Source organism: Hyaena hyaena, unplaced genomic scaffold (assembly GCF_003009895.1).
Source record: "Hyaena hyaena isolate Hyena2069 unplaced genomic scaffold, ASM300989v1 scaffold_63, whole genome shotgun sequence".
Taxonomy (NCBI): domain Eukaryota; kingdom Metazoa; phylum Chordata; class Mammalia; order Carnivora; family Hyaenidae; genus Hyaena; species Hyaena hyaena.
In genome coordinates this window covers 2,633,790-2,645,444 of record NW_024080695.1, presented here as the reverse complement: position 1 = coordinate 2,645,444, position 11,655 = coordinate 2,633,790, and the positions used below count along the sequence as shown (strand labels likewise).

The 11,655-nt window shown below is 59.1% G+C and overlaps 1 protein-coding gene across 1 annotated transcript in view; it reads left to right on the top strand.

The window, feature by feature from the left end:
• SORCS2 (sortilin related VPS10 domain containing receptor 2) overlaps nucleotides 1-11,655 on the top strand; it is a 410,780-nt gene that overhangs the window by 351,616 nt on the left and 47,509 nt on the right. The window contains exons 7-9 of the mRNA XM_039232113.1: nucleotides 972-1,090; nucleotides 4,361-4,450; nucleotides 11,343-11,522. Of these exons, the coding sequence (XP_039088044.1) occupies nucleotides 972-1,090; nucleotides 4,361-4,450; nucleotides 11,343-11,522 (389 nt within the window). The remainder of the gene's footprint in view (nucleotides 1-971; nucleotides 1,091-4,360; nucleotides 4,451-11,342; nucleotides 11,523-11,655) is intronic.

The following is an 11,655-nucleotide window of genomic DNA, read 5'->3' as shown; positions in this document are numbered from 1 at the left end:
CCCCCCCCCCCCCCCCCCCCGCCAGCCGGGAAGAGGGGCCGCCTACGGGGTGTAGGCTCGGGCCCCCTCCCCGCGCGCCCTCGCTGGACCCCACGCCCTGGGAAAACGGGACGTGAAATAAGAACAGCGGCCACCCGGCCAAGTGCGCGTCCGACTTTGCCTGACCGTCAATACCCGCCAAGGGAGGAGAGCGTTCGCCTGAAGTTAGGGGAGAAAGGACACCTGGGCCCCACCCACACCCACCCCTGTCTAGGTAGGGGCGGCTCCAGGGGGCAGGAGGGGCCCGTGCCACGATGGGCGCTGTGGGTGCGCACCGTGGCCCTCGCCGCCCTCCTGTGGGTGAGTGCGCACGCGCAGCGCAGGCCACTGGGCAGGGGCTGCCGTCGGGTCACCTAGGTCCTCTCCTAGACCCAGGGTAGGACACCTGCCTGCTCACCTAGGGAGCCGCGGGCAGGGCGGGTGAGGTCCTGCGCTCGCGTCCCCGCCCTCACCCCCCGCTCCAGCCCGGGGTCAGCGGACATCCCCCGTGGGGGGCCGGCCCCTCGGTACTTCGAGCCCGGCGGCCATCGGGTCCCTGCCGCGAGGACTCTGTGTGCGGCGTGAAAGCGACCACCTAGATGAGCAGGAGTGGGTCGTCCCTTATGATAAGCTGCCCACAGGTGACCCTGCCTTAGACATGTCCCCTGACCTCCCTCTCTGCCTCAGTCTCCGCATCCATAAAATGGGGCCACGACGGCACAGTCCCGAGGATGCAAAGAGCCCAGCGCTGCGGCTCGCCGGGCGTGTAGGCGGCAGGCGCGGCCCCAGGGCCTCGAGGCTCAGAGCCACAGGCCAAACCCGCAGCTGCGGAATCCGACGGAGCTGAGCCCGGTCGGCGGCGTTGCCTCGTGCCGGAGGCTGTGTCTGACGCCTCCGTCAGCGACGGTCCGGGCCTTGTCCCCGCGCCGAGCGCTGGCTCTTGTCCCCCACAGGGTTTCGCTACGTGACCTGCCACGTCCACAACTGCTCGGATTCGGCGCCGGCGGCCTCGTTCCCAGGCCCCATTGACCACAGTTCTCTGACCGTGCAGGACGATTACATCTTCCTGAAGGTAAGGCCACTTCCGCCCCCCTGGGGACCCGCCGGCCGGTGTCGCAGTGTGAGCCCCGCTGGGGAGGGGGAGTCGCTCCGACAGGAGGCGAGAAAATGGCTGTTTTCCTTTCCGGGCTGCTTCATGCGCGGCTTCCCTCCCCCGAACTGGGCTGCTGGCACCCCTGCCCCCCCGCCAAGGACCCACAGAACCACAGCCGTGAGGCGGGGATGCTACTCCCTGCCCCCCCCGCCTGCCCCTCAGGAACCTCCCGCAGTTTGCCCCCCCGCCCCCGGCCCAGGCCCGGTTTCTCCCTCTGGTTTCACTGACTCTGGATCCGATAGGGGCTGTGTGGTCACTGCCTTGGGCGCCAGGCACCAGCCGTGCTCAGCCCAGCAACTGGGACCCTGCGGCCCGTCCACGCGGTGCTCAGGTCACGGTCGGGACCACCCTTAAAAACCACGTGGTCTGACCACTGAGAAACTCCAGCGAATAACTGGTCATACGACGTCTTGATTCCTTCTACTGATGAAGAGCTCACTCCTTCAAAACCAGCTGTCCGTCTCCTGGACAGCGTGGGTCTTTAGAACGTTCATCCTGGCGCGAAGTGTTGGCTTTGCCCTCCTGCCCCCTGGGACCCCGTGACACAAGTGCAGAGGCTCCTCCGCTCTCAGCCCCCTCTTTGTCCTGTCCCGGGGACGCCTCCTCGCCCCCGCTGCCCCGTCCACACAGGACACGGGCTCGCTGTGCACGAGCGTCCGGATGACGCTGATCTGGCAGGAGCAGGGCTCATCCCGGCCACACGGGAGGTGGGACAGGAAGGGCCCCCGCTCTCCGCAGCCGGGACAGGCGGCTCGTCCCTGCGGTTTGCTCCATCTGTGCCAGAGGGGCTGCGGCTGGGGCTTGGTCTCCATTCCTCACGGTCACGGCGGCCTGGACGGGCCTGTGACCTGTGACACAGTTGATGTGGGACAGGGCACGCCCAGCCCCCAGCGCCCGCTCATACCGCCAGGGCCCGCGGGCCTCCGTCAGCCTCCCGCCCTGTGCTGCTCTGGTCCCGAACTTTCCCAAAAGCTGCCCAGAAAAGCTGTCTTAAGCCCCCGCTCGGAGGTCACCGGGACAGTGCTTCCGTGCCCCCCGCTTCCCCATCTTCTTCGTCCTCGGAGGCTCCCGCCCGGTGTCTAGGGGCCCCTCCCACCAGCACTCACACCCACAAGGTTTGTGACGAACCTGAAAATCCGCTTCCCACATCCCCCCTTGAGGTGCTGAGCAGCTCTTGGTGCTGGTGCCTTTGCAGAGCACCAGTGGGACGGGGGGGGGGGGGGGGGGGGGGGGCAAACCTAACGGCGCCACTGGCTGGCTTTGGGAAGGGCCATCATTCCGCCTCTGAGCCTCTACTTGCTGACCCATAAAATGGGCATAACAGGATAACAGGTCCTGGCCTCTTGGAGGCCTGGGAGCGACGCCGGCTGCATTCAGTGGCTGGGGGAAGGGCCAGCCAGATGCGGCACATGAGCTGCCATTCGGGGAGGAATCCCGTGGTTCAGCCACAGCTCGGCCAGAGGCGCCACGTGGGCAGGGGGCAGACTCCCGTATGAAGGATGTTGACGTGTTTAACACATTATGTTCCCCGGGTTAAAAGTCACGTTCACATCTCAGGGGTGGTGGCGGTTCTGCCCACCCCACAAGCTCGGGCCGGACCGCAAGCCCCCTCCCCCCGGGGCTGGTGGAGGAGGAAGGGAGCCATGTTTGCAGGAACCCTCCTTTCTGCACCGGGGCCCCAGAAGGCCCCACTCTGTCCACCACCAGCTCCCGGCAGGAATGGGCCTGGCCCGCCCTGGCTGGCTGAGCATCCGCCCTGGGCTCCCCGGTGAACCTGAACGTCTGGAGGCCCAGGGGGCTGCGGGCCCGGCCATGACCCCTGCTCCATCCAGGAGCTCAGCTGCTGACAGAGTCAGGGCTCTGAGAAGGGGCACCCGCCTCTCTCGGCCACTCTCTCCAGTGCCCTCGCCCACCTGCTAAGCTGGTCTGTCCCTGGGCTGCTTGGCTCTTCCATCTGAGGAAGCAGGTGCTACCCTGTCCTCCTCCAGGAAGTCTGCCCGGCCTCTCCCACCCCACGGCACTCTCTCTCTGACCTCCCGGACCCCCATGCGTCCCCCGTGCCAACACTCCCTGCTCAGGGGGCCCTGAGGGCCAGACCATCGCAGCCCGCAGCCCCTCGCCCTCGGGATCGAATTGTCTAGAGAAACCTCTCCACTCTGTAATCGTGATGCTTTGCACATCGCCAGCCGGTTGTAGCTTGTTGATTTGTAATAATAACAATTCCAGCCGCTCTGTGATTCCTGCTGGGACCATGGGGCCGCCCCACGTGCGTCCCAGATCCCGGTCCCCACGACTGCCCACCATGTAGTTTCTGATACTGTCCTCCCCATTTATGGGGGGAAACTGAGGCTCAGAAAAGCTCTCCCAAGGCCACTTGGTTTGCAAGGGTGAGGCTGGACTTCGAGCCCAGGCAGTGACGCACAGTGGCCTCTGCTCTTAAGCGGAGACCTGCACTGCTGTGTACATACGCGTGCACACACACACACACACACACACACACACGTACGTGCAGGCACACAATGAACGCATGCGTGGGGGGGTCACACATTCACACTCACACGTGCGTGGACGCGTACCCACAGGCATGGGCACACCCGGTGAGGCGCCGATGTCCCCTGTCATCCCCGGGGCCACGCCCTCTGCCCACGCCCCCCGCCCTTCTCCTTGCCCGTCCCCGGAAGGAGCCTCTCCTTTCTGTCTCTGTGCCTCCACTTTCTCATCTTCAAGACGGAAACGATCACGGTGTGTGGACGCCAATGCGAGCACAGTCTCAGCGAGTGTGGCCTCCTGTTCCGTTGCTCGCGCCTCTCGGCTCGCTGGTCGTCTTGTGGCCTGAGCTTACCTTCTGCCGGTCTCTTCCTCCACCCAGTGGCTGTCCACGTACTCCCTCTAAGAAAAGTTCTGAGCCAGAGAACATTTTCCACCTTGTTCCGTAACCTGGATATAGGGAAACAGGTGCTGGGAGAGCATGGAGAGAGGTAGTTCTACCAGAGAGAGGTGGAAGCTGACTTCCCAGAGGGTGGGCGTTTGGCATAGGGCTTTGAGGGACGAGTAGGAGTCTGTGCATTTCAGGCAGCGCAGAGTAAAAGGGCATTCTCACCAGCTGAAACACAATCTATAGTGTTTCGTCCGTGACCTGTCTGGACTGGAAACTAGCTTCTTGGAATTGTGTTCTCGCCTCCTGTTTAGACGACCTCCACAAACCGGACCAAGTATTACATCTCTTATCGTCGCAACGAATTCGTCCTGATGAAGCTTCCAAAGTACGCACTGCCCAAGGTAAGAGGGGCCCCCGCAGCCCCCGCGGCCCTGTGGCCGGGCCCCGAGCCCACACTGCCTCGTATGCAGGTGTGGCTGTGCACCACCAGTGACTCTCCTTGCCTGCTCTCCACTCCGGCCTCACACGTTCCCAGCTCCATCCGGTCTTAGGGCCTCCTTCCTGACGCTCAGGGTGCCGGGATCCCCTGGGTCCATCTCCCACTCTCATCTGGAGTTTCGTTCTATTCACCTCTGCATTCCAGCTGCCTGATATAGAAACAGGTACATAGCAGGTGCTCAGTTAATGCCGCTTCCTTCCCCTTCGCTGGGCAGGCGAAGAAGAGGGATGTGGGGGCTGCCTAGATCCTGCCCCCAGCCCTGCCTGGGGACCAAACTCCACCGTGCCCTCCCTGCTGGTGGTATTCTCACCCCACTTCAGTCTCTGACTGACATTCAGAGAGGCTCAGTAACCTGTCTGAGGTCACACAGCTGGTGAGAAACCAAAGCTGGTCTAAACCCAGGTCCCCGTGAGTCTGAGACCAGCCTCGCGCCCCGTCTCCCTCCGGAGGACATCGGATGGCCCACTCGCAGGCCCCCGTCCCAGGTGCTTACAGTTTAGAAGCGGCCGTTCCTCCCACACATATTTATTGAGCAGCAAATATAAGCTAGAATCTGATGCTACAGCCCCTGCCCTTGTGGGGTTTTCAGAGGTTTTCAGAAAACCTGTAGACAACTGTCCACCACGATTGCGGGCTGGGCTTTGCACTGTGAGGGAAGGACAGGCAGAGACCGAGGGCGAGGAAGACGGGGGTGGCTGGACCAGCAGCCTACGCCACAAGCACGGCCTCCTGACCCTGAGCGCTGGCCGCGCCTCCTGCACCTGAGTCCTCGCCTGCAGGCGGCACCCCCGCGAGCTTCCTTCCTTCCCGCTGCCGTGGGAGGAGGGCCGCGGAGAAGAATGACGAGGCTGTGGTAGCAGACACAGCCCTCGCGCCACAAGTGGTGGCAGGAATGAGGCACGTACGTGCCCCCGTGTGACCCGGTCTCGGGAAGGTTTCAGATCGTGGCGTTTGTGCGGCCCTGAGCACGCTCCCCCGGGGCCGCGCCGGGACCGGTGACGGGCAGCTGAGCGTGCTGGGTGACCTGGCTGGCTCTCTGGGACCTGCCCCCCAGGGCCCTGCAGCGTCGAGACCGGGCGTCATCTTGCTGAGCACTTTGCCCAGACAGGCAGCAGGGCCGTTTCCCCCTCGCCAGACTCCGTGGGGTGGGGGCGGCCGGAGCCCCGGGTTTCCCCCCGACAATCTGTAGAACCGGCTGATGGCGCTTCCTGATCAGATCTGGGTGTTTTATGATGAACCTGTGACTCTCGTCTGCTTCCTCCCCTTAAGCCAAGTCCATCCTGTTTATTTTTCTTTACTTGCTGGAGTAACGTCAGGAAGACAAGAGAAATTAGAGCAGAGGGGAGCCTCCCTCCCTGGCTAGCCGTCCCCTGTCCCCGTCCCCCGTCGTGTCCCCCGTCCCCTGTCCCCGTCCTGTCTCCTGTCCCCACCCCTGTCCCCCACCCCTGTCCCCCATCCTGTCCCCCGTCCCCCATCCTGTCCCCCGTCCTGTCCCCCATCCCCTGTCCCCTGTCCCCCACCCCTCTACCCACCCCTGTCCCCCATCCTGTGTCCTGTCCTCACCCCTGTCCCTGTCCCCCGTCCCCCATCCCTGTCCCTCGTCCCCTGTCCCCCGTCCTGTCTCCTGCCCTCACCCCTGTCCCTGTCCCCCGTCCCCCGTCCCCCATCTGCCCAGCCCTGTGTGGTTCTTCTCACGGTCCTTGGCCACATGCCCCGGTGACTGTCACACAGCCGGATCAGAGTAGGCATTCAGTGTACCGTCGACGGGGTATCGTGAGACTGTTCCCAGGATGGTGCCCGAGACCCACGGTCGGTGACACAGAACTGCCCGTGCAGGGGACTGTGCCTCGTTTAGCCAGATTTCTGTGGTTCGGGCCCTCGGTTGTTTCCTGCAAGGCAGAGGTGCTCACATATTGTGCCTGCCGGTATGTCATTATTTTCTTTAGTTCAAGTTGAGCACCCTTTGCTTGAATTTTTTACTTGTAATGATCTAAAAAAAAAAAAAAAAAAAAAACCACCTTCCTTCACAGAAGAAAACAAATAGGCAAAGGCTGTAGACAGACAAGAAGAGAGAAATCCAGACGACCATCGATTATGTGAAAACGTCCACAGGAATAAAGCAAATGCAAATTTACTTCCAAGGAAAATAGTCCTTCATTTGTAAAAACCTCTATAAAATAAAACAAAACCCATGAGGCATAAGAACGAAGGGCGCGGCGGCTCCCGGACTTCTGGCAGGTGCAGCTGTGTGGGGTCTATTCGAGGGCTCGCGACGTCCAGGGAATGTGTGGACAGTGAGTCAAGGGGAATGTCCACACTTTTAACTCTCCCCTGATAGCAGCCGCCTCCCTGTCCCCTGCCCCCGCCTCGTGGCGGGTGGCTGGGCTCATGTGCCCAGAGCTGCATGCACACTGCTCGCGGGAGCCGGGAATGCCATGGGGACCCTGTTCTCCAGACCCTGGGGTCGTGCTGGGAGTTGAGTGGAGGTGCAGACAACCCGCCCGGCAGCCTTCACTGCAGCCAGCAAAGGGTCAGAGCCTGCCTCCACCCCCGCCCTCCTTTAGGGTCCCTCTTTTCCCCTTTTGGGAGCAGGGATTTAGGGACCAGGATGTTCAAAAGCAACCACGCGTATGTTGGAATTCAGAAGAGTCACCGAGCACGCCCCGGGGAAAAGCTCGGCCTCACAAAAGACCTTAAGAGAAGAACTTAAGTTTTTAGCTCAGACTGATCCCTGGTACAGAAACAGAAAACCAAACGCAAGGAAGGGAGAGAATCTGATTTCCATAGTTACTGCATTGTCAGATCCCAGTGTCTGGTCTTCCGCAGCAACAACAAATTACAAGGCATAAAAAAAAAAATACAATCCAGTCAAAGGAGGAAAAGCAACAGAAGCCATCCCTGAAAAGACCGGATGGCAAACCTACCAGACAAAGACTTTAATACAATTGTCCTAAAGATGCTCAGAGAGCTGGAGGAAACCATGAAGCAGGTCAAGGAAATGATGTACAAATAAGCAAAATAGAAATAACCAAGAAAGAGAGAACATAAAAAGGAACCAAAATACATTCTGTGGCTAAAAAGAACAACCGTGGAAACACAAAATTCACGCGATGGATTGGAAGGCGAGTTTGAACAGACAGAAGAAAGACTCAGACACTCGCAGGTAGGACCTTTGACGTTATGGAGTCTGAGGGACATTGAGGAAAAGTAAGCACCATCGGGGGGGGGGGCAGTGAGACACCAGCAAGTGACCAATATATGTGCGGTGGGTGTCCCAGAAGGAGAGGGGACAGACGGGGCAGGGAAACTATTTTAAAGAAAAAAACAATGGGGCCTCCTGGGTGGCTCAGTTAAGCGTCCGACTCTTGACTTTGGCTCAGGTCATGATCTCACAGTTCGTGGGTTCGAGCCCCACGTCGGGCTCTGTGCTGACAGCTCAGAGCCTGGAGCTTCTTCCGATTCTGTGTCTCCCTCCGCCCCCCCCCTTTCATGTGCTCCCTCTCTCTCAAAATAAATAAACATTAAAAAAAAAGAAGCCATGCCCAAGCTCTCCCGAAATAGTGAAATACCTGAATATAGACGTCTTAAAAACCCTGATGAAGTCCAAGTAGCACAAATGTAAACAGCTCCACGCCAAGAGTCAGACCATTAAGAGACAAAGAGAATCTCGGCAGCGGCAAGAGCGACATGTGTCCTGACGTACAAGGATCCTCAGGAGCTAATCAGCAGATTCCCCATCAGAAACCGTGGAGGCCGGAAGGCGGCGAGCTACTGAAAGAATCTGATCAAGGGGCTGTCCCGTGCGTTTGATATAAAAATCTGCGGAGAATCTTCCATTGTGCTTACGACAAATGTTTCTACGCTTTCCAAAATCACTTCTTTAGAATGTATTCACTACGACCGGTGGGTGCGACAGGTGCGTGCACTGTTTCTCCGTGCTGGCCTCCCCTCCCCCTCCCCCGTTTCCGTGACAGTCTTACCTCTTCGTTCCTCAAGGAAACGGGCGTAAAACTCGTAGAGGCCCCTCGATATCCATTCTTCCCCAAGTCTCTGCCTTAACAAACCCCCACTTTCAGCTGGTCATTGCTTCAGGACAAGTCCATATTTCCCAGATCCCTTTGCAGCAAACGTGGTTATGTCCCTCACGTCTGGCCCCCACATACGGCAGTGGGCTTGCCGGAGGGACTTCTGAGAGCCCCCCGCTGAGGGCGAGCCTCTGTTTCCCTCTGTCCTCCCTCCTTCCTGTTGCTCGAATGCCACCGTGAGGGCTACAGCTCTAACCATCATCGTGAACCATGAGGACAAGGGCCATGCCGTGGGGACAGTGGGACGATGACCCAGAAGGAGCCTCTGTCCCTGGCGGCTTGTTCGAACCTCCATACCGGACTGTGCACCTCCAGACCTCTTTTACCTGGGGGAGGGACGAGCTATCTTGTTTGAACCGGCTTTTTTTTTTTCTAGTTTCTTTCACTTGCAACCAAAGCTCATTCTACCTGATAACCAATCTTGGTAACTTTGGTATTTCCTTCCACGTATCTCTCCAGGCCATACAAATATAGACACAAACACATCGGCACACACCCACAGCTATACATACAGACACAGATGCATACATCTGATTGTTTTTCGTGTCCTTTGTTTGAAAATGAAGTCAACACATGTCTCTCTGGCTTCTAACTTCTCTTGTTAGAGACAGAATCACGAAACTTCAAACGTGAGCAAACACTTCGTATTATTTATCTCTTCTCTCTTATCTTTTTATCATATTCTGTAATCAGCAAAGATTTTTTTTAAATATTTTTATTTATTTTTAGGAGAGAGAGAGAGAGACAGCGTGAGCAGGGGAGGGTCAGAGAGAGAGGGAGTCACAGACTGAAACAGGCTCCAGGCTCTGAGCTGGCAGTCAGCACAGAGCCCGACGCGGGGCTCGAACCCACGAACCGCGAGATCATGACCTAAGCGAAAGTCAGACGCTTAACTGACTAAGCCACCCAGGCGCCCCTCAGGAAAGATTTTTTAAAAGACTATTCTCGACATTGGCGTGCCAGAAGTGAAATGGGCATCCTCTTAGCCAGGCTGGTGGGGAAGGAATTAATCTAAACTCTCAGGACCGTCATTGAACATGTAGTCAGAGCTTTCAAAATGTTCCCACGCTCCAATGTGGCAAGTCCCCTAGAATTTATGTTCAGGGTGTGATCAGAGAGGCAGAGACCTGTGTCTAGGCGTGTTTACGCCTGCCTTGCACATAATGTTGGAGATGCTAAAGGCTCAACAGAATGGTTCAATGAAACATGGTACACCAACAAAAATAATAGCATGCAGTTGTCAAAAGGTGCGTATGCGCGATTCTAATGACGGAGGGAAACGCTCCCCGTATAAGATGAAAGAGAGAGCTCCACACTGTAGGTGGGGAGAAAAAAACATATGAGTCACACTTGGGAAAAGGCCCCAAAGTGAACATTTCTATTTTTATTTATTTTTTAAAATGTTTACTTATTTTTGAGAGAGACGGAGAGACAGAGAGCAAGCGGGGAGGGGCGGGGAGAGAGAGAGAGCGAGATGCAGAATCCAAAGCAGGCTCCAGGCTCTGAGCTGTCCGCACAGAGCCTGACGTGGGGCTTGAACTCACGAACCGCGAGATCATGACCAGAGCTGAAGTCGGATGCTCAACCGACTGAGCCCCCCAGGCGCCCCAAAAGTGAACATTTTTATTTTTATTTTTTTATTTTTTAAAGTGAACATTTTTAAATGTAGAATCAGATCTCCCTGGGGAAGGCATTGCTGGAAACTTCTAGCCACTTCCTACGTTTTTCTGTTTGCCAGATCATAGTGCACTTACCCGGGTGACGACGGTGGGATTAGGGCCACAGCGGGGGATGCTGGCCACCTACCACGTGATCGCCGCCGCCGCCAGCGCTGGCCCACGGGACGCCTTCCCCACTGGGTCGGCGGATTGCCAAGCCCCGTGGCCCTGGCCTGGACACTCCTTGGTTCCAGTCATTTCCGCAGTTTCTGTCCGTAGACAAAGGGCCCCAGCTCCTGCTGCCGGGGACCTCGTGACGAGGCCCCCTTTTCTGCAGAGCCCTGCCTTTTGTCTGAGCAGCGCAGGGGCTGGGCGGGGAGGGCAGGCGGGGGCCGTCAGCACTGTGACCTGCCCAGGCAGCCGGATCTTCGTTCTCGCTGGAGGCCATGCCCCATGGACGAATGGGGACTTGGTCTGTTCTTAGAGAAGCCCGCTTCCCCTGTCTCTGCCCGGCCTGCTATCAGAAGACGCACAACCCCGTCCTCCAATGGCAGGGGGCGGTGGGGGGGTGTTCCCAAGGGCAGAGCCCGCCCGTGGCTCCCTGCTGAGCCCAAGTGCCTGGACCGGCCTGGCACACAGTAGGTGACTTATGAATACCTGCTGAGTGAACAAACCAACAGACGACTGGCCTGATCGTCGGGATGGGCCTGGGGCGGGGGGAGGCCCAACTGCCCAACCCCCACCTTCTGGACGTGACCCCTGGCGGTGCATCCTGACCTCTGAGGGTGCTGGGGAGACACGGGGGGATAGCCTGACGTGGGCATCCCTCCCACAGCCAGTGTGCGGGGCTGGAGCCTCGCCCCCATTTTGGAGGTGGGAAGACAGAGGCCCGGAGGGTAAAGGGACTTGTCCAAGGTCACAGAGCTGAGGGCAGCAGCAGGATGAAGGCCTAGGTCAGCAGGACCGCCAGAGAGCCCTGGCCGGCACCCCAGCCCCGCCCCGAGCCCGGCCGCACGCCACGCTGACCCAGCTGTCCCCGCCCTGCCCGCAGCACCTGCAGGTCATCAGCACAGACGAGAACCAGGTGTTCGTGGCGGTGCAGGAGTGGTACCAGACCGACACCTACAACCTGTACGAGTCGGACGCGCGCGGCGTGCGCTACTCACTCGTGCTCGAGGACGTGCGCAGCTCCCGGCGGGCGGGCGACGGCGTGCTCATCGACATCCTCCAGGTGGGTGCCCACCCGCTCCTCCTCCTCCCTCCCCTCTCCTCCCTCCACTGCCTTCCCCTCCCCTTCTCCTCCCCCTCCCCTCCCCACCCCTCCCCTGCCTTTGCCTCCCCTTCTCTCCCCTCCCCTCCCCTCC